The sequence below is a fragment of the Plecotus auritus genome, assembly GCF_963455305.1.
Source record: "Plecotus auritus genome assembly, chromosome: X".
NCBI classification, from domain to species: domain Eukaryota; kingdom Metazoa; phylum Chordata; class Mammalia; order Chiroptera; family Vespertilionidae; genus Plecotus; species Plecotus auritus.
The window spans coordinates 632,972-652,971 of NC_137784.1; the positions used below are offsets into that span (position 1 = coordinate 632,972).

General features: G+C 57.0%; 4 protein-coding genes across 9 annotated transcripts in view; 1 reads left to right on the plus strand and 3 right to left on the minus strand.

Annotated features, from left to right (window-relative positions):
• IL3RA (interleukin 3 receptor subunit alpha) overlaps positions 1-2,324 on the plus strand; it is a 26,657-nt gene extending 24,333 nt beyond the window's left edge. For 2 of the 4 annotated variants that reach the window (XM_080653373.1, XM_080653374.1), the window contains exons 11-13: positions 930-1,011; positions 1,144-1,245; positions 2,109-2,324. In XM_080653373.1, the coding sequence (XP_080509499.1) occupies positions 930-1,011; positions 1,144-1,218 (157 nt within the window). In that variant the 3' untranslated portion in view covers positions 1,219-1,245; positions 2,109-2,324. Of the gene's footprint in view, positions 1-929; positions 1,012-1,143; positions 1,246-1,554; positions 1,692-2,108 lie in introns of all 4 variants that reach the window. The other 2 variants (XR_013959801.1, XM_080653375.1) reach the window with 2 other exon arrangements.
• DHRSX (dehydrogenase/reductase X-linked) overlaps positions 1-20,000 on the minus strand; it is a 259,390-nt gene that overhangs the window by 61,673 nt on the left and 177,717 nt on the right. The window lies entirely within an intron of this gene.
• Positions 4,086-11,103, minus strand: SLC25A6 (solute carrier family 25 member 6). Its single transcript, XM_080653376.1, has 4 exons — positions 10,799-11,103; positions 7,400-7,886; positions 5,541-5,681; positions 4,086-4,592 (listed from the first exon to the last, which is right to left on the minus strand). Exons 1-4 carry the CDS (start codon positions 10,907-10,909, stop codon positions 4,435-4,437), a joined length of 897 nt encoding a protein of 298 aa, XP_080509502.1. The 5' UTR covers positions 10,910-11,103; the 3' UTR covers positions 4,086-4,434.
• The window catches only part of ASMTL (acetylserotonin O-methyltransferase like), a 29,352-nt gene continuing 25,980 nt past the window's right edge, over positions 16,629-20,000 (minus strand). Inside the window, exons 12-14 of one of the 3 annotated variants that reach the window (XR_013959802.1) lie at positions 19,984-20,000; positions 17,832-18,156; positions 16,629-17,574 (exon numbers count right to left, since the gene is read on the minus strand). The exon at positions 19,984-20,000 is cut by the window's right edge and continues 106 nt beyond it. Coding sequence is in view for 1 of the 3 variants with exons in the window: in XM_080653377.1 (XP_080509503.1) it covers positions 17,939-18,156; positions 19,984-20,000 (235 nt within the window). In the remaining 2 variants the exon portion in view is untranslated. Of the gene's footprint in view, positions 17,575-17,829; positions 18,157-19,983 lie in introns of those variants that run through there. The other 2 variants (XM_080653377.1, XM_080653378.1) reach the window with 2 other exon arrangements.

Here is a 20,000-nt window from a genome sequence, read left to right on the forward strand (position 1 = left end):
TTCCCCTGCATCCTGCATCGCTGGGATGGATGGATGGATGGATGGATGGATGGATGGATGGATGGTTGGATGATGGGTGGATGGAGGATGATGATGATGGATAGAGGATGGGTGGGTGGAGGATGAATGGATGAAGGATGGAAGGATGATGATGGATGGATGGATGGATGGATGGATGGATGGATGGATGGACAGATGATGGATGGAGGGTGGGTGGGTGGAGGATGGAAGATAGATGATGGATGGACGGATGGGGGATGATGGATAGAGGATGGATGGATGGGTGGAGGATGGATGGAGGATGGGTGGATGATGGGTGGATGGATGGGTGGATGGATGGAAGGAGGCTTGAAGGATGGAGGATGGATGGATGGAGGATGGATGGGTGGAGGATGGATGGAGGATGGAAGATAGATGATGGATAGACGGATGGAGGATGATGGATAGAGGATGGATGGTTGGATGGATGGACAGATGGGTGGAGGATGGATAGATGATGGATAGAGGAATGATGGATGGATGGAGGATGGATGGGTGGAGGATGGATGGAGGATGGAAGATAGATGATGGATAGACGGATGGAGGATGATGGATAGAGGATGGATGGTTGGATGGATGGACAGATGGGTGGAGGATGGATAGATGATGGATAGAGGAATGATGGATGGATGGAGGATGGATGGGTGGAGGATGGAAGATAGATGATGGATGGAGGATGATGGATAGAGGAATGATGGATGGATGATGGACGGATGGACGGATGGACGGATAGAGGATGGGTGGGTGGAGGATGGAAGATAGATGATGGATGGAGGATGATGGATAGAGGAATGATGGATGGATGGATGGAGGATGGACGGATGGACGGATGGAGGATGGATGGACGGAGATGGGCCGTGCTGGGCCCCGCTCAAAAAACTTTCCCTCAGGTACTCGGTACTGAAGACCCTCTTCCCACCCATCCCCCACCTGAAGGACCCCCTCGGGGGCAACTTTGAGAACGAGAAGATGGTACGTCCAGGTGTCTGCCCGCGGGTGCCTCTGGGGTGGGGGTGGCCAGTCCCGCCCAGGGAGGGGGAAGGAGGGGTAACCTGTCACCTGTGACCCACCCCAACACCCCTCACTCCCCCCCTCACCCCGCAGTTTCTCTGCGAGGCCGGCAGACCCACCCAGGAGGAGTGTCCGGTGGCTGAAGTGCAGGTTTTGAGGGAGTCGTGACCCCGGATGGAGGTCGAGGCTGGCCAGGTGCCCACACAGCCTGGGGGCTCCGGGAGGAGGGGATGTGTGTTTTGGGGGTGAGGACACCCACATGCCTTTGTTCCCTGAGCTGCCTCCGGGAAGGAAGCTAAATAAAGGGCTTTTTCAACCCCCCTCGGGCCCCCGCACACACGTGGCTTCCGCCCCTCACCTCGAGGCTGCTGGGGCGCTCACCCCCACCCCCAGCCCCAGCTTCTGAAATCGGAGTCCTTGCTCCTTCCAGCCGTGTGCGTTTTTATCTTTCAACCGTATTATGGACTTTCTTTTCCTTGTTCCATCTATTTGTATTGATTTCAGAAAGGGAGACAGAAACATCCATGATGAGAGAGAACCATGGACCCGCTGCCTCCCGCTCGCCCCCTGCTGGAGGGCATGGAGCCTGCAACCCGGGCTTGTGCCCTGAGCGGGAATCGAACCGTGACCTCCTGGCTCAGGTTGACTGACGCTCAAGCCCTGAAACAGAGGGGCTGACGCACTCACGGGCGGGATTTCAGGGGAATGCATCAGAACAGCAGGAAATGGGTGTCCGGTGGGGGCCGTTGGGGGGACCCCCCCAAAGACCCCACCGCCCTGATGAGCAGGGCTAACCCTGAGCTGTCCCCGGAGACAATGGGAAACCCCTTGTGAACTCCCAGAAAAAGGATGCTGGGTCCGGCCGGTGTGGCTCAGGGGTGGAGCGTCGACTTAGGAACCAGGAGGTCAGGGTTCGATTCCCGGTCAAGGGCACGTGCCCGGGTTGTGGGCTGGATCCCCAGTAGGGGGCGTGCAGGAGGCAGCCGATTGGCCATTCTCATCATTGATATTTTTCCTCTCTCTGAAATCAATAAAAATGTTTTGTTTTTTTAAAACAGGTACGGCCCTCACCGGTGTGGCTCCGTGGATAGAGGGTCGGCCTGCAGACTGAAGGGTCCCGGGTTCGATTCCGGTCAAGGGCATGTACCCTGGTGGCGGGCACATCCCCAGGTGGGGGCGTTCAGGAGGCAGCTGATGGATGTTTCTCATCATCGATGTTTCTAACTCTCTCTCCCTCTCCCTTCCTCTCTGTAAAATATCAATAAAATGTATTTAAGAACAAACAGGTACCTGGTGCATTTATCCAGGAAGCGACCTGGAATTCCTACCCTTGTTAATGGACACGCTTCCCGTAACTGGTGTCGACTGACCGCGGGCTCACTGTGACCGCCCCCCCCCCCCACCGCTCACCGGGGAAGGGCCAGTGTCGGATGTCCTTGAGGTCAAGGGCAGATCTGATGTCAAGTTGCTGCAGTGAGAGGCGCGGACGGCCTACCTGGGCCAGGTGAGGGCGAGCAGGGCTGAAACCGGGCCTCCGTTCAGAGCCCAGCCCTCGGCAGGCGACCAGGGGCTGTGGGGGTGGGGGCTGCCCCGTCCTGTCCCTTTAACCAGCATGAGGCAGGTGACCTTGTTAAAAGCCGCTGGGAAAGGTCACCTCGAATGTCACCCCCTCGTTGTGGGGAGAACGTGGGTTTGCACCTGTGGGGGGCTGGGGACCTCAAGATGCGCTCTGGCCGTAGCCGTTGTGGCTCAGTGGCTGGAGCGCCGGCCTGCGGACGGAAGGGTCCCGGGTTCGATTCCGGTCAGGGACACAGGCCCGGGTTGCGGGCTGGATCCCCAGTGGGGGGCGTGCAGGAGGCAGCCGATCCGTGCTGGATCCTGTACCCCAGTCCCCGCGGAACAAGCCCAGGGGGTGCCTGAACCCCACGTCCAGCCGGGTGGACACTGACCCACCTGCCCAGCCCTGCCCCCCCCCCCCGTCCCCCCGCTGCAGTGGGTTCCTGGGGGAGCCCCACAGGTGTGGGTGGGAGGTGGACAGTGGGGGCCCCTTGGTGGGAAGAATGAGGGGTTCAGTGCCTGCAGGGAAGGGGGAGGGGAGCCAGGGCACCCGGAGGGAAATTCAGATGCCAAACACCTTTCTTGGGGGCCAGAGGGCCTCCCCCATTTATCTCCTCCCCCCCTCGCCCCCCCAAGGGCAGTCAGGGGCCCCCTGGTGGCCGGCTCCTGAACGGCCACTGTCCCCACCCAAGGCCAATGTATCCAAACAAAACCACAGGAGCCCTGGCTGGTGTTGCTCAATGGTTAGAGCAGACGGAAGGGTCCCGGGTTCGAGTCCAGTCAAGGGCACGTACCTCGGTTGCAGGCTCGACCCCTGTCCTTGTGGGAGGCGACCAATCGATGTTCCTTTCTCTCCCTCTACCTTCCACCCTCTCTAAAAATCCACGGAGCCCTGGCCGGTGTGGCTCAGTGGATAGAGCGTCGGCCTGCGGACGGAAGGGTCCCGGGTTCGATTCCGTTCAAGGGCATGGACCTTGGTGGTGGGCACATCCCCAGTGGGAGGTGTGCAGGAGGCAGCTGATGGATGTTTCTAACTCTCTATCCCTCTCCCTTCCTCTCTGTAAAAATCAATAAAATATATAAAAAAATAAATAAAAATAAAAATGTTAAAAAAAATCAATAAAATAAATTTTTTAAAGAAGAGAAAAGTATCTTCTGCTGAGGATTAACAAACAAATGAAAATACCCTCATTAATAAAAGCCCATGTGGTTGCCACATCCGGCGATCGCCAGGGGCCACGGGCGGGCGGGCAGGGGCTTGATGCTGTGTGCGCGGCGAGGCCTGGGGGTCCTGCGGCTCCGGCTACCTCTTTGGGGCAATCGATCGCGAGACTCCTGCACTGAGAGGGCACCGGCCAGGCTGGGGGACCCCCTCCCTCCCACCGCAGTGCACAAATTTTGTGCACCGGCCTCTAGTAATAATAGTAATAATAATAATAATAATAATAATAATAATAAAGCAAATGAAACCAGCAGGGTCTCCGTGTCTGGGTTTAATCGTTTGTGGAATGCCCGACAGAGGGGACTGCGGAGACTCAGCGGTGCGGAGGGCAGCGCGGAAGCTCGGAGGGCGGCAAGATTTCCTTTAAATAGATGCTACACGCGGCGGGCGGCCCGCGGGGCGTGGGGGTGCCCTCCCCCCATCGGGGCGTGGAACGGGGTGTCAGTGGTCATGATCGGAAGGAAGGGTTTCGTCCTAGAGCCCCGCCCGGCGCTACCGTGATCGGGCCGGGCGGGACGTGGGGTTGTCTGGAGGGTCCATCGTCCGTCCGTCACCGGGAGGGGCCTCCGTGGCCCCGGGGGGCGGGCCGGCGGGCGGGCGGGCGCCTAGATGACCTTCTTCAGCTCGTCGTACAGGACCAGCACGAAGGCGCCGCCCATCCCGCGCAGCACGTTGGACCAGGCGCCCTTGAAGAAGGCCTTGCCGCCCTCGTCCTTGAAGATCTTCCGCCAGCAGTCGATGGTGCCCGTGTACATGATGTCGGCTGCGGGGGGGACGGGTGGGGTGAGCACAGGCCCCGGGGCCGGGCGCCGAGGGGACCCCGCGTCAAAGACACAGCCCCGGCCGGCGGCGTGGCGTGGGGCGCGCAGGAGGCAGCCGGTCAGTGGGTCTCTCTCCCTCTCCCTTCCTCTTTGAGATCAATTAAAAAAAAAACCACCTTATATAATAATAATAATAATAATAATAATAATAATAATAATAATAAATAGCCCTAGCTGGTATGGCTCAGTGGATAGAGCGTCAGCCTGCAGACTGAAGGGTCCCAGGTTCGATTCCCGGTCCAGGGCACATGCCCAGGTTGCAAGCTCCATCCCCAGTAGGGGGCGTGCAGGAGGCAGCCGATCCATGATTCTCTCTCCTCATGGATGTTTCTCTCTCTCCCTCTCTCTCCCTTCCTCTCTCTGAAATCAATAAAACTAAATTTAAAAAAAAAATACTACCTAGCCCAGCCAGTAGAGTCTGAGTGCCAACCTATGAACCAGGTCAGGGTTCAATTCCCGGTCAAGGGCACAGGCCCGGGTTGTGGGCTGGATCCCCAGTAGGGGGCGTGCGGGAGGCAGCCGATCCGTGATTCTCTCTCCTCACGGATGTCTGTCTCTCTCTCCCTCCCCCTTCCTCTCTGAAACCAATAAAAATATATTTTAAAAAAGTAATAAATTAAAAAAAAAAAACAGAGAACTAGACCCAGCCCATTTCCACCCCCAGGGTGTGTGCTCCCCCCGACCCCCAAGGAGGTCAGAGGAGGAGAAGGCACAGGGCCCCTGACCAGGCCCCCCCAGGAAGCCAGGGACGAAACCCCACCCAAGTGCTCCTTCGGGCCCATGGGACGGCTCCCGACTCTTAGGGTGAACGCAGGGAGCCTGTGGGCTTTCTCCCCACCACCCTTCCCCTTCCCCAGCCCCCCACACGCCCCAGAACCGAGACTCGGTACCTCCTTTGCGCCCCGACTGCATCATCATCCGTCGCCGCACGGTGTCGAAGGGGTAGGAGACCACGCCCGCCACGGCGGTCACCGACTGGGCAATCATCCAGCTGATGAAGATGTGGGTGTTCTTGGGGTCGGGGAGCATGCCTGCGGGGTCACAGCACTGTCAGGCCCCGGCCCCCCATCCCCCTGCTCCCCCACCCCCGCAAGCAGCTCCCGGCCACAGGTGGTTTCCCAGAGGTCAGGTCAAGGTCAGCGACAGGACCTGGGTTGGGGTTCCTTTTCGGGGCCTAAACGGTGTTTTCCTGAATCCACCACGGAGCTCTCACACGCCAGGGCCCCCAAACGAGGCTGTATTTGCAAACGGGTCTTAAAAAGGTGGTGAAGCCCCAGCCGGGGTGGCTCAGTGGATAGAGCGTCGGCCTGCGGACTGAAGGGTCCCGGGTTCGATTCCCAGTCAAGGGCACATGCCCGGGTTGTGGGCTCGATCCCCAGTAGGGGGCGTGCAGGAGGCAGCCGATCCATGATTCTCTCTCATCATGGGTGTTTCTCTCTCTCCCTTCCTCTCTGAAATCAATAATAATAAAAAAAAATAACACGATATTTTTGTCGTCCCAGCTGGCTGGGTTCAGTGCAAAGAGCGTCAGCCTGTGGACCGAAGGGTCCTGGGTTCGATTTCTGGTCAATGGGACGTACAGGAGGCAGCCAATCCATAGGTTTCTCTCACATCGACATTTCTCTCAGTCTTTCTCTTTCTAAAAAACAACGGAAAAATATCCTCAGGTGAGAATTAAAAAAACAAACACTATATGTATATATATATATATATATATATATATATATAGAGAGAGAGAGAGAGAGAGAGAGAGAGAGAGAGAGAGAGAGAGGGAGGGAGGGAGAGATATTTCAGAGAAGAAGAGAGAGACACATCAATGATGGGAAACTCTGATCGGCTGCCTCCTGCACGCCCCACACCAGGGATCGAACCCTGACCTCCTGGTTCCACGGAGCCTCGCTGGCCGAGCTGCAAACAGGGTCTTAAAAAAAAAAGGTGGTGAAGGTAACATGGGATCACTAGCCCTGGCCGGTGTGGCTCAGTGGATAGAGCGTCGGCCCGAGGATTGAAGGGTCCTGGGTTCGATTCCCGGTCAAGGGCACAGGCCCGGGTTGCAGGCTCGATCCCCAGTAGGGGGCGTGCAGGAGGCAGCCGATCCATGATTCTCTCTCATCATGGATGTTTCTTTCTCTCTCTCCCTCCCTCCCTCTCTCTGAAATATATTTAAATTATAAAAATAGCCAAAACTGGTTTGGCTCAGTGGATAGAGCGTCGGCCGGCGGACTGAAGGGTCCCGGGTTCGATTCCGGTCAAGGGCATGTAACTTGGTGGCGGGCACATCCCCAGTGGGAGGTGAGCAGGAGGCAGCTGATCGATGTTTCTCTCTCATCGATGTTTCTGACTCTCTATCCCTCTTCCTTCCTCTCTGTAAAAAATCAATAAAATATATTTAAAAAAATAAATAAAAAATAAATTATAAAAATAAAGAAATGAAAGAGTCCTGACAGTGTGTCTCAGTGGATAGAGCATCAGCCTGAGGGCTTAAGGGTTCTGGGTTCGATTCCAGTCCAGGGCACAGGCCCGGGTTGTGAGCTCCATCCCCAGTAGGGGGCGAGCAGGAGGCAGCTGGTCCATGATTCTCTCTCCTCATGGATGTTTCTCTCTCTCTCTCCCTCTCCCTTCCTCTCTGACATCAATAAAATACACTTTAAATTATAAAAATAAATGAAGAAATGTAAGAGCTCTGACGGGTGTGCCCCGCTGCCAGGCCAGCACCCCCGCCCCCGGCCCCGGCGGAGGCCGCACCCACCTTTGGCCGTGTCGTACACCCCGAAGTAGGCGGCCCGGTAGATGATGATGCCTTGCACGGAGACGTTGAAGCCCTGGTACATGCCCCGGATGCCGTCCGACTTGGTGATCTGCACCAGGCAGTCCCCCAGGCCCTTGAACTGCCGCTCGGCGCCCGATTTCCCCACGTCGGCCGCCAGCCGGGTCCGGGCGAAATCCAGGGGGTACACGAAGCAGAGGGAGGTGGCGCCCGCGGCCCCGCCCGAGGCCAGGTTGCCGGCGAAATACCTCCAGAACTGGGTGTGCTTGTCCACGCCCCCCAGGAAGATCTGCTTATACTTATCCTTGAAGGCGAAGTTGAGGGCCTGGGTGGGGAAGTAGCGGATGACGTTGGCCATGTTCCCTCGCCAGAAGGACAGCATGCCCTGCTCTTTGGGGATGCGCACGATGCAGTCCATGATGCCCTTGTACTGCTTGTCGGCCGTGATCTGCTGGCTGGCGTGTTGCACCTGAGGGGCGGGGGGCACAGGGGCGGGGTCGCGGGGGTCACAACCGAAGGACCAGATACAAGCCCACGAAAAGGGGTCCTTAGAAAACCCAACGGGAGCCGAAACCGGTTTGGCTCAGTGGATAGAGCGTCGGCCTGCGGACGGAAGGGTCCCGGGTTCGATTCCGGTCAAGGGCATGGACCTTGGTTGCGGGCACATCCCCAGTGGGAGGTGTGCAGGAGGCAGCTGATCGATGTTTCTCTCTCATCGATGTTTCTAGCTCTCTGTCCCTCTCCCTTCCTCTCCGTGAAATATCAATAAAATATATTTAAAAAAAAAAAAAAGAAAGAAAGAAAACCCAACGGGTGACCACAGACTACCATCCGAGGACTTTAAAAAAAAATGTTTATGGAGCCCTGGCTGGTGTGGCTCAGTGGATAGAGCGTCGGCCTGCAGACGGAAGGGTCCCGGGTTCGATTCCCGGTCAAGGGCATGGACCTGGGTTGCGGGCTCGATCCCAGGAGGGGGCGTGCAGGAGGCAGCTGACCCATGATTCTCTCTCCTCATGGATGTTTCTCTCTCTCTCCCTCCCTTCCTCTCTGAAATCAATAAAAATATATTAAAATAAATATATTTATAAAGGAAAATCTACAACAATGTGCATTCTTTTTTATTATATTTTTTATTGATTTCAGAGAGGAAGGGAGAGAGATCAATGAGGAGAGAGAATCATGGACCAGCTGCCTCCTGCACGCCCCCCTACTGGGGATCGAGCCCACAACCTGGGCATACGCCCTTGACCGGGAATCGAACCCAGAACCCTTCAGTCTGCAGGCTGATGCTCTATCCACTGAGCAATGCCGGCTAGGGCTATTAGTATTATTTTTTTAAATATTTTTATTGATAACAGAGAGGGAGAGGGACAGACACATCCATGATGAGAAAGCATCATGAACTGGCTGCCTCCTGCACGTCCCACCATGGGGATCCAGCCTGCAGCGTGCCCGGACCGGGACTCGAACTGGTGCATAGGTCCACACTCAACCACTGAACCACACCGGCCAGTGAAACATAAGAAGGAATTTGGACCCAGGCCTGAGTTGCTCAGGGGTTGAGCGTCGATTATGTATGAACCAGGAGGTCAGGGTTCGATTCCCTGTCAAGGGCACATGCCCGGGTTGTGGGCTCCACCCCCAGTAGGGGGCGTGCAGGAGGCAGCCGATCCATCATTCTCTCTCATCGATGTTTCTCCTTTCCTCTCTGAAGTCAATAGAAATATATTTAAAAAATAAAAATAAAACAAAAATCCAGACTGCTGAAACTATGACATATGTCTCCCACCCCCCCACATTGACCCCCTCCAGCTCACCCTGCCCCCCACCCCGGCCTCCCCCACCCCATTGCCTGTATCCATGGGGGATGCATCAAGGCATACAAGGTCATGGGTTCATCTCTTCCCACCCACCCTCCCTCCCCCGCCTTCCCGCTGAGGTTTGACAGTCTGTTCGATGCTTCTCTGTCTCTATTTTGCTTATCAGTGTATTTGGTTCATTAGATTCCACCTAGGAGTGAGGTCACGGGATACCTGTCTTTCTCTGACTGGCTTATTTCACTCAGCATCATGCTCTCCAGGTCCCTCCATGGGCAAGAGGCCCTTATTTAAAAAAAAAAAAAAAAAAGAAAAAGAAAAGAAATATTGCCCTAGCTGGTGTGGCTCAGTGGATAGAGCGTCGGCCTGCAGACTGAAGGGTCCCAGGTTCAATTCCCGGCCAGGAGCACATGCCTGGGTTGCAGGCACATCCTCAGAAAGGGGTGTGCAGGAGGCAGCTGATCAATGTTTCCAACGCTCTATTCCTCTCCCTTAATCTCTGTAAAAAAAAAAAAAAATCAATAAAATATATTTAGAAAAGCTCTAACCGGTGTGGCTCAGTGGATAGAGCGTCGGCCTGCGGACTGAAGGGTCCCGGGTTCGATTCCGGTCAAAGGGCATGTACCTTGGTTGCGGGCACATCCCCAGGTGGGGGGCGTGCAGGAGGCAGCTGAATGATGTTCCTGTCTCATCAATGTTTCTAACCCTCTCTCCCTATCCCTTCCTCTCTGAAAAAAAATCAATAAAGTATATTTTAAAAATTAATAAAATATATTGTGAAAAAAAAATAAAATAAAAATTTAAAAAATGAAAGCTTTATTGTTGAAAGTTCTACATATGTCCCCATTTCCACCTCCCCCCACCCCTCTATTGCGCCCTCCTAGCCCATGCCCCGCCTCTGGCCTTCAGCACTCTATTGTCTGTGTCCATGGGTTATGCACATATGCATATAAATTGTCTGGCTAACGCGCCTTCCCTCTGCAGATTTGCAGCCTAATCCTCTCCAGGTCACTCCGAGATCTAAGCGCTTATACCTGACTCTCGCTACAACGAGGTTGCCAGCGATCACACCTGATACAATGTTGCCAGCGATCACCCTGATACAATGTTGCCCGCGATCACCCGGCAACCCTGTCCCAACGCGTCCCCATGTGCAACAGTTTCACAACAGCCTGCAACCTTGTTGCCGCTGCAAACCGCACAGACGACTCTGAGCCCGTGGACGGGGTCCAAGTCCAGCAAAGGGGACCGGCAGGGCCGCGCGCACCCACGGGCGGGGCCGCCAGTCCACGCCGCAGCCCCGGGCACGGGTCACCCCGCCTGCAAACTGCAAGCGCGCCGCAGCCCCGCCTGTGCGCATGCGCCCCGCTCCCCGAAGGCACCCCCCGGAAGTCCGCGGCCCGGACAAAGCGGGGTGGCCTCGCACTTCCGGCGCCCTCCCGCCCGCCGGTCCCCGGTGCACGCGGCCCGAGCTGGGCTGCAGCGCCCCCCCCCCCGACCCCACCCTCACCCCCGACTCCCCGAGCCCACGCATGCGCACGCCGCCGCCCCCACACACACACACCTGCAACAGCAGCTTGACCCGCTCGATCGGGGCCACGGCCGTCTTGGAGATGGCGGCCGCGACGCCTCCGGCCAGGAAGTCCTTGGCGAAGGAGATGGCCTGCTCCGTCATGGTGGCGCAGCGCGGGGAGCCGAGGGCGCGGAGCGGAGTGGAGGCGCGGAGAGGAGCCGGGAGTGTGGGCGCCGCTGGCTCAGCGCTGCAGCCGCCGCCGGAACCGAAAGGACGGGGAGCCCAGCGCGCAGCCGCTAAGGCGCCGACGCCCCGCCCCGCGCCCCCGCACGCCCATCCGATTGGCTGCCCCGCCCGCCCCTGCCACGCCCCCTCCGGGGACCCGCGCCCCCGAGGGTTTCCGGCAGCAGCGCCGGGCCCCGCCCCGCGTCAACCTGCGCCGCGCTCATTGGCTGCGCCGGCGACGTCTCTCTGGCCGCGCCCCGGGGGATGCCGGGAAACGGGGCACGCCCATGCGCCGTACGTCCCGGGGTGGGGGCGCTCCGAGGCCACCGTGACCTTGTCAAGGTCACGTGCGGCCCCGATCACCTCGGACCGGAGGCGGCGGAGTGGGGAGGGTCGAGCGCCTCCGAGAAGGATCCCTTCGCCGCCGGGAGCCCGGGGAAGGTCGTGCGATCGCGGGGTTCAGAGCCAGCGCTGCCCGTCACGTGCTGTGCGAACCCCCGCGTCACCCACACCCGCCCCCACCGCTCCCCGTCCCCCCCCCCCCCCCGCCGTGAACCGGGTCTGCAGGCCCCGCTCGCCTCCTGCCCCTGAGACCCCGGCTCCTCCCGTGTCCATGTGCGTGGCCCGCAGGACCCTGCCCTGCCCTGGGGGTTTCTGATCCTGTGACCTCGTGACCCCTGGTGACTGTGCAGGGACTTAGAGGAGGTGGTGGGGGGGGGGGTGTCCAGTGGCCCGTTTCACCCTGCTGGCTGCGAAGGTCCCTTCCTCCCAGGGCCCAGCCGGCCTTGGGGTCCCCAAGCCAGGCCAGTGGCTGCGACATTGGGTCCCCTCCCCCAGAGGGTCAGGGGGACCTGGGGCTGCCCATCACACTCCCACCTGCACACTCACCTGCTCACTCACACACTCACCTGCTCACTCACTCACACCTGCTCACTCACTCATTCACCTGCTCACCTACACACTCACCTGCTCACTCACTCACACACTCACCTGCTCACTCACATACCCATTCATTCACCTGCTCACTCACTCATTCACCTGCTCACCTACACACTCACCTGCTCACTCACTCACACACTCACCTGCTCACTCACATACCCATTCATTCACCTGCTCACTCACTCATTCACCTGCTCACCTACACACTCACCTGCTCACTCACTCACACACTGACCTGCTCACTCACATACCCATTCATTCACCTGCTCACTCACTCATTCACCTGCTCACCTACACACTCACCTGCTCACTCACTCACACACTCACCTGCTCACTCACTCACACTCACACTCACCTGCTCACTCACATATCCATTCACCTGCTCACACACATTTCACCTGCTCACTCACATATCCATTCACCTGATTCACCTGCTTGCTCTCACATTCACCTGTTCACTCACTCATTCATTCACCTGCTCACACACATTTCACCTGCTCACATATTCTCCTGCTCACTCACACATTCACCTGCTCACTCTCACATCCATTCACCTGCTCACTCTCACATTCATTCACCTGCTCACTCACACATTCACCTGCTCACTCACACATTCACCTGCTCACTCTCACATCCATTCACCTGCTCACTCTCACATTCATCCACCTGCTCACTCACACATTCACCTGCTCACTCACACATTCACCTGCTCACTCACACATTCACCTGCTCACTCACACATTCACCTGCTCACTCTCACATTCATCCACCTGCTCACTCACACATTCACCTGCTCACTCACACATTCACCTGCTCACTCTCACATTCACCTGCTCACTCTCACATCCATTCACCTGCTCACTCACACATTCACCTGCTCACTCACTCACACATTCACCTGCTCACTCACTCACACTCACCTGCTCACACACATTTCACCTGCTCACTCACATATCCATTCACCTGATTCACCTGCTTGCTCTCACATTCACCTGTTCACTCACCCATTCATTCACCTGCTCACACACATTTCACCTGCTCACATATTCTCCTGCTCACTCACATATTCACCTGCTCACTCATTCACCTGCTCACACACAAATCCATTCACCTGCTCACTCACCCATCCATTCACCAGCTCACTCACATATCCATTCACCTGCTCACTCACACATTCACCTGTCCACTCTCACATCCATTCACCTGCTTACACATTCTGCTCACACACACTCACCTGCTCACTCATTCACCTGCTCACACACAAATCCATTCACCTGCTCACTCACCCATCCATTCACCAGCTCACTCACATTTCACCTGCTCACACATTCAACTGCCCACTCACACATTCATTCACCTGCTCACTCACACATTCACCTGCTCACTCACACATTCACCTGCTCACTCTCACATCCATTCACCTGCTCACTCACTCACATTCACCTGCTCACACATTCACCTGCTCACACATTCACCTGCTCACTCACACACCCATTCACCTGCTCACTCTCACATCCATTCACCTGCTCACTCACTCATTCACCTGCTCACTCTCACACCTGCTCATCTCCTGCCCCCACCCCCAGGGAAACCCCTGAGACTCTCGTTTGGAAACATTGTGATGTTTTGACTTGCAACTAAATCGCCCACAGTCCCCCTTTGTCCCTGCGTGAATTTTCAGAGAGTTTACATCAGCGCCAAGGTCCAGAACAGCTACTTAGTAGCAACTCAAAAGCAAAGGTATTGTGTTTTTTTTTCTCTTCCCTCTCACTTTCTCATTTCCTTCCTCTGTGTGTGTGTGAGTGTGTGTGTCCCAGCTGGCAGGCAAAAACTGCAGACACTGGACCAGCTAGTGTGGCTCAGGGGTTGAGCATTGACCTGTGAACCAGGAGGTCACAGTTCGATTCCTGGTCAAGGGCACATGCCCGGGTTGCGGGCTCGATCCCTAGTAGGGGGCAGCCGGTCCATGATTCTCTCTCCTCATGGATGTTTCTCTCTCTCCCTCTCCCTTCCTCTCTGAAATCAATAAAAATATTTTAAAAAACCAACTTGAACTAAAGCAGTTTCTAGAGTGTAGTCATGTCCTAGGCCAGGATCTTTCCTGACAAATATCAACTTTGAACTTAAGTGAGCCTGTCTTTTTCTTTTCTTTAAATATATTTTATTGATATTTTACAGAGAGGAAGGGAGAGAGAGAGTTAGAAACATCGATGAGAGAGAAACATCCATCAGCTGCCTCCTGCACGCCCCCACCTGGGGATGTGCCCGCAACCAAGGTGTATGCCCTTGACCGGAATCAAACCCGGGACCATTCCGTCCGCAGGCCGACGCTCTATCCACTGAGCCACACCGGTTTCGGCACATGGTTTTTATCTTTTATTATGTAAAATTTTAAACAGGGAATACAGAGACGTATGACAGATCCCCATATACCCAACATGAATATTAACATTTTGCCAATCTTTTACTGTGATTGACCTTTTTCTGATTTTAGTGCGGTTTTTTCAAATTTTATTTTATTGTTTAAAGTATTACAACTAGTAGTACATATATCTCCTTATTTTCTCACATTGATTTCATATATTTCTATTGATTTCAGAGAGGAAGGGAGAGGGAGAGACAGAAACATCCATGATGAGAATCATGGATCGGCTGCCTCCTGCACGCCCCCGACTGGGGATCGAGCCCGCAACCCGGGCATGTGCCCTTGACCGGGAATCGAACCCGGGACCCTTCAGTCTGCAGGCCGACACTCTATCCACTGAGCCACACCAGCTAGGGCTCATTTTTTTTTTTTTTAAAAAAGAAACGTTGCAAACACACAAAGGGATAGCAAGTGATATCAAGGGGCCAAGAACCTAAAACCAGTTTCCACAAACATTACTGGCTGTTACGCTTGTCAATCTGGGGTGTCTCCCGTGGGCGGGACCTAAGTTTAAGGGCTGGCCCAGGAAGCAACCCATCGATGTGTCTCTCTCACATCGATGTTTCTCTGCCCCTCCCCCCTCTCCCTCCCTCCCACTCTCTCTGAAAATCAATGGAAACATATCCTCGGGTGAGGATTAACAACAACAAAAAAATATGTATATAGGATAGAAATCACCTATGTCCATTACATATACACATATGCCTTTATTTGTGAAACAATTGATAAATTCTACATAAAATACATTCTTGCACGGGTAATTATATGTTTAATAATCTGCTGGTTTTAGCTGGGAAACCTGAGTAAAATATCAAAAGCCACAGGTGGCCTATTTGAAGGGGTCACTCCCTCTCTGAAAGTCAGGAATTTTTCCAATAATAACGGATATATTGGCCTAAAACACCCAGGAATGTGTGTGCATTCACTTGCTCTTTTTAAGGGAGCTTGCATTTTTTTTAAACAATATTCTTTTTATATATGTATCTACTTTTTTATTTCAGAGAGGAAGGGAGAGGGAGATAGAAACATCAACGATGAGAGAGAATCATGGATCGGCTGCCTCCTGCACGCCCCCTACTGGGGCGGGCGGGGGGGGGGGGGGATTGGGCCCACAACCCGGGCATGTGCCCTTGGCTGGAATCGAACCCGGGACCCTTTAGTCCGCAGGCTGACACTCTTATCTTCTGAGCCAAACCGGCTAGGGTGGTAGCTTACATTTTAATTTTCTATTAATTAAAAAAAAAAACACCACATCTCGGTAGAGCGGACCCCAGTTGGATTTCAGGTAAGAGGTTAGTTACATTTTTAAACTGTGGAGCTAAATTAGGTATTTTCCATCATCCACCATCGGCATGTTGACAATCCTTCACAGTTTTAAACTGTAAAACGTACGATTTTCATGGTTAAAAAACAACAACAATTGGGCCCAGCCAGCGTGGCTCCGTGGTTGTGAAGCCCGCAACCCGGGCGTGTGCCCTTGACCGGAATCGAACCCGGGACCCTTCAGTCTGCAGGCCGATGCTCCATCCACGGAGCCACACCGGCCAGGGCCAGAGGTAACTATCGATAGAGGTTCCTAAGGCTTCCGTCTAGAAATCTGTGGGTAACAACATCTCTACTAATCAAAGGCTAATATGCTAATTAGACCGGGAGACCTTCCAGGCGTCCTTCCGGACAAAGGTCTGGTGGCGGGGCTGAGGCAGAGGTGGTTAGGGGCGAGCAGGCCAGCCGGGGGTGGAGGGTGGGGGGGGGGCAGAAGTTGGGGGCAATCAGGCCAGTGCGGGGCAGGAAGTGGGGGCGATCAGGCCAGCAGGGCCGGGGGGGGGGGGGAGTTGGGGGTGATCAGGCCAGAGGTGGGGGGGGAGTTGGGGGTGATCAGGCCAGCAGGGCGGGGGGGCAGTTAGGGGTGATCAGACCAGAGAGGGGGGAAGTTGGGGGCGATCAGGCAGGCAGGCAGGTGAGCAGTTAGGATCCAGCAGTCCTGGATTGCGAGAGGGATGTCCGACTGCCCACTGGGATCAGGCCTAAGCCGGCAGTCGGACATCCCCCGAGGGGTCCCAGATTGGAGAGGGTGCAGGCCGGGCTGAGGGACATCACCGCCCCCCCCACCCCCTTGTGCACGAATTTCGTGCACCGGGCCTCTAGTTAAAAAATAACTGTTTATGTCCGGGATGTGGGCTCGATCCCCAGGAGGGGGTGTGCAGGAGGCGGCCGATCCATGATGCTCTCTCGTCATGGAGGTTTCTCTCTCGCCCCCTCTCCCTTCCTCTCTGAAATCAATAAGAAAATATTAAAAGAAAAGGAACCGTTTAATTTTTAAAGAGAAATGCAACAATACGGATCGGCTTGTTCCAGTCACAGCATCGTGGCCGCCTCGCTCCCCGCCCCCCCCCCCCACACACACACAGGCGTTTCTCTGGGTTTCCACTCACCCGCCCTTTCCAGACACCGGATCCTCGGCCTGGAACACAACACAGACCAGAGCCTCCCTGTGGGGCGTCTGGGGGGGGGGGGGTGCTTTCGGTAAAACGGCAACGTGACCCACATAGAAACCCCACCTGCCTGAGCTCCGAGCTCCTTACGGACGCCGGGCCAGCCCTGGGCTGTGTGGGCCAGTGGTTAGAGCGCCGGCCTGCGGACGGGAGGGTCCCAGGTTCGATTCCGGGGGCGAGGCTGGGTCCCCGAGGCGGCCCATCAGTGTCTCTCCCCCTCCCTTCCACTCCTTGTAAAAATTGATGGAGAAGTATCCGCGGGGGGTGTCCCCCAATCAGACAGCCGGTGCCCCCGCTGGGTGCCTGCGGGGAAGGGAGGCTGTGGCCTCACGGGGACATGGAAACCTGCCTGAGAGAGGAGGGGGGCCGGGGGGCAGGGCAGCTGGAGGTGGCACCCGCTGAGGAGACACCCTGGGCAGGTGGCCACCTGCCAGACAAGGTCAGGGCCGGGCAGGGCCGGGCGGTGGAGGGAGGGACCCTAGGTGTAAGGAGGGACGTGTGTACGTGTGTAGGTCGGCTGGACACACCTTCACACTCGTGTCCAGCTGACCCCTCCCCCCCCCCCCCCCCAGCTCACAGCCCATTCTGTCTGCCTCCTGTCCCTCCCGGACCCCGTGCCTGTGACGGGTGGGGGGAGGCGGGCTCCTGGTAGGGGGGGCCTCAGGGCAGGCTGGGGGGGGCCTCAGGGCAGGTTGGGGGGGGCCTCAGGGCAGGATGGGGGGGCCTCAGGGCAGCATGGGGGGGCCCTCAGGGCAGGCTGGGGGGGGCCTCAGGGCAGGATGGGGGGGGCCTCAGGGCAGGATGGGGGGCCTCAGGGCAGGCTGGGGGGGCCTCAGGGCAGGCTGGGGGGGCCTCAGGGCAGACTGGGGGGAGCCTCAGGGCAGGTTGGGGGGAGCCTCAGGGCAGAATGGGGGGGGCCTCAGGGCAGGTTGGGGGGAGCCTCAGGGCAGGTTGGGGGGAGCCTCAGGGCAGAATGGGGGGGGCCTCGGCAGAATGGGGGGGCCTCAGGGCAGGTTGGGGGGAGCCTCAGGGCAGAATGGGGGGGCCTCAGGGCAGGATGGGGGGGCCTCAGGGCAGGATGGGGGGGCCTCAGGGCAGGATGGGGGGGCCTCAGGGCGCGGCGCGTGTGGCCAGGATGACGTCCACGATGGAGCCGGTGCGCGCGGCCCCCAGCACCTCGAAGCCGTGGGCCAGCAGGAGGCGCCCGAACTCGCCCAGGCTGCGCTCCCGGCCCCGCCGCGCCAGCAGGTCCAGCGACTGCAGCAGCCCCGGCCGCGCCGCCCGCTTCAGCTCGTCCAGCACCGTCTCCGCCACCAGCAGCCCGCCGCCTGCGGGCACAGGGCAGCGCTGGGTCCCGGCCGGGCCGGGAGGGGGGGAAGGGGGCGCGGGGTGGGGGCACCCTGATGGGGACCGGAGGGGAGAAGCACAGGGCACAGGCTGCAGAGGGTGCTGGCCGGGCTGGGGGACCAGGGAGACGGGGAGAGAGACAGACAGACACTGAGCGGGAAGACAGAGAAATGGGGGTGAAGAGGCAGACACCTGCGAGCAGGACGTGGGGGCGCCTGGTCCTCCCTCCCCGGGTACCGGCCAGGGCTCCCCGAGGGGGTTCACCGTGTGGGGAACAGGAATTCCCGCTGTGGGAGGAGCCTCCGTGGACCCCATGCGGGGGTGGGGGGAGGGGGGGCAGGTGCGGGGAACCGGGGGCCCCAGGCGCCTCGCAGGACAGGAGGGTGAGCTGGAGGGGAGGCGTGCGCCAGCTCCGAGGAGGACAGTGTGTGAGCGCCTGTGAGCGTGTGAGCGTGTGTCAGGGAGTGAGCGTGTGAGTGTCAGGGAGTGAGTGTGTGAGCGTGTGTCAGGGAGTGAGTGTGTGAGTGTCAGGGAGTGAGTGTGTGAGCGTGTGTCAGGGAGTGAGTGTGTGAGTGTCAGGGAGTGAGTGTGTGAGTGTCAGGGAGTGAGTGTGTGAGTGTCAGGGAGTGAGTGTCAGGGAGTGAGTGTGTGAGTGTCAGGGAGTGAGTGTCAGGGAGTGAGTGTGTGAGTGTCAGGGAGTGAGTGTCAGGGAGTGAGTGTGTGAGTGTCAGGGAGTGAGTGTCAGGGAGTGAGTGTGTGAGTGTCAGGGAGTGAGTGTCAGGGAGTGAGTGTGTGCCTCCTGAGCACTGAGGATGGAGGGACCCGGTGTGAAGGCTCCGAGAGGTACAGTGTGTGCGTGTGTGTGTGCACGTGTCTGTCTGCCTCCTGTGCTCTGATGAGGGTGGGGACTCGGTGTGACAACTCGGAGCAGCGAATGTTTATGTGTGTGTGTGTGTGTGTGTGTGTGTGTGTGTTTCTCTGTGTGTGAGTATGTGCACGTGTGCGTGTCTGTCTGCCTCCTGTGCTCTGATGAGGGTGGGGAGTGAGTGTGAGAGCTCTGAGCAGTACAGTGTGTGTGCGTGCACGTGTGTGAGTGTGTGCACATGTGTGTGTGCACACGCACGTGAGTGTCTATCTCTGTGCACTGATGAGTGTGGGGAGTCAGTGAGAGAGCTCTGAGCAGTGTGTGTGTGTGTGTGTGTGAGTGTGTGCACACACACCTGCACGCAGGTTCACCATACACAGAGCACTGGAGGGTGGATGGTGGCAGCGTGCTCTTAATAAAAGGAAGTTATTTATTTATTTATTTTTTTAAAAAAGGAAAACTGGCCAGGCTGGTGTGGCTCAGTGGTTGAGCATCGACCTAGGAACCAGGAGGTCAGGGTTTGATTCCCGGTCAAGGGCACAGGCCCGGGTTGTGGGCTTGATCCCCAGAAGGGGGCGTGCAGGAGGCAGCCGATCCATGATTCTCTCTCCTCATGGATGTTTCTCTCTCTCTCCCTTCCTCTCTGAAGTCAATAAAAATATATTTTTGGCCCTAGGCAGTTTGGCTCAGTGGATAGAGCGTCAGCCTGCGGACTGTAGGGTCCCGGGTTCGATTCCTGGTCAAGGGCACATGCTGGGTTGCGACCTCCATCCCCAGAAGGGGGCGTGCAGGAGGCAGCCGGTCAGTGATTCTCTGTCAGCATGGATGTTTCTCTCTCCCCTCTCCCTTCCTCTCTCTGAAATCCATACAAACCTATTTTTAAAAAGAGACAAGACCACGGTCCTCATGTTTTCAGAGAAGAGAGTGTGAGACCCGGTCTCACCTGGTTGGCAGCTGTCC

Excerpts from the sequence above, each read along its gene's own strand:
- SLC25A6 (XM_080653376.1), bottom strand. The coding sequence starts at position 10,909 with ATGACGGAGCAGGCCATCTCCTTCGCCAAGGACTTCCTGGCCGGAGGC. Across the intron at positions 7,887-10,798 it reads GGGTCAAGCTGCTGTTGCAG|GTGCAACACGCCAGCCAGCA; the intron begins GTGTGTGTGTGT and ends CCCGCCCCTCAG. Across the intron at positions 5,682-7,399 it reads GGTGTACGACACGGCCAAAG|GCATGCTCCCCGACCCCAAG; the intron begins GTGGGTGCGGCC and ends GTGACCCCGCAG.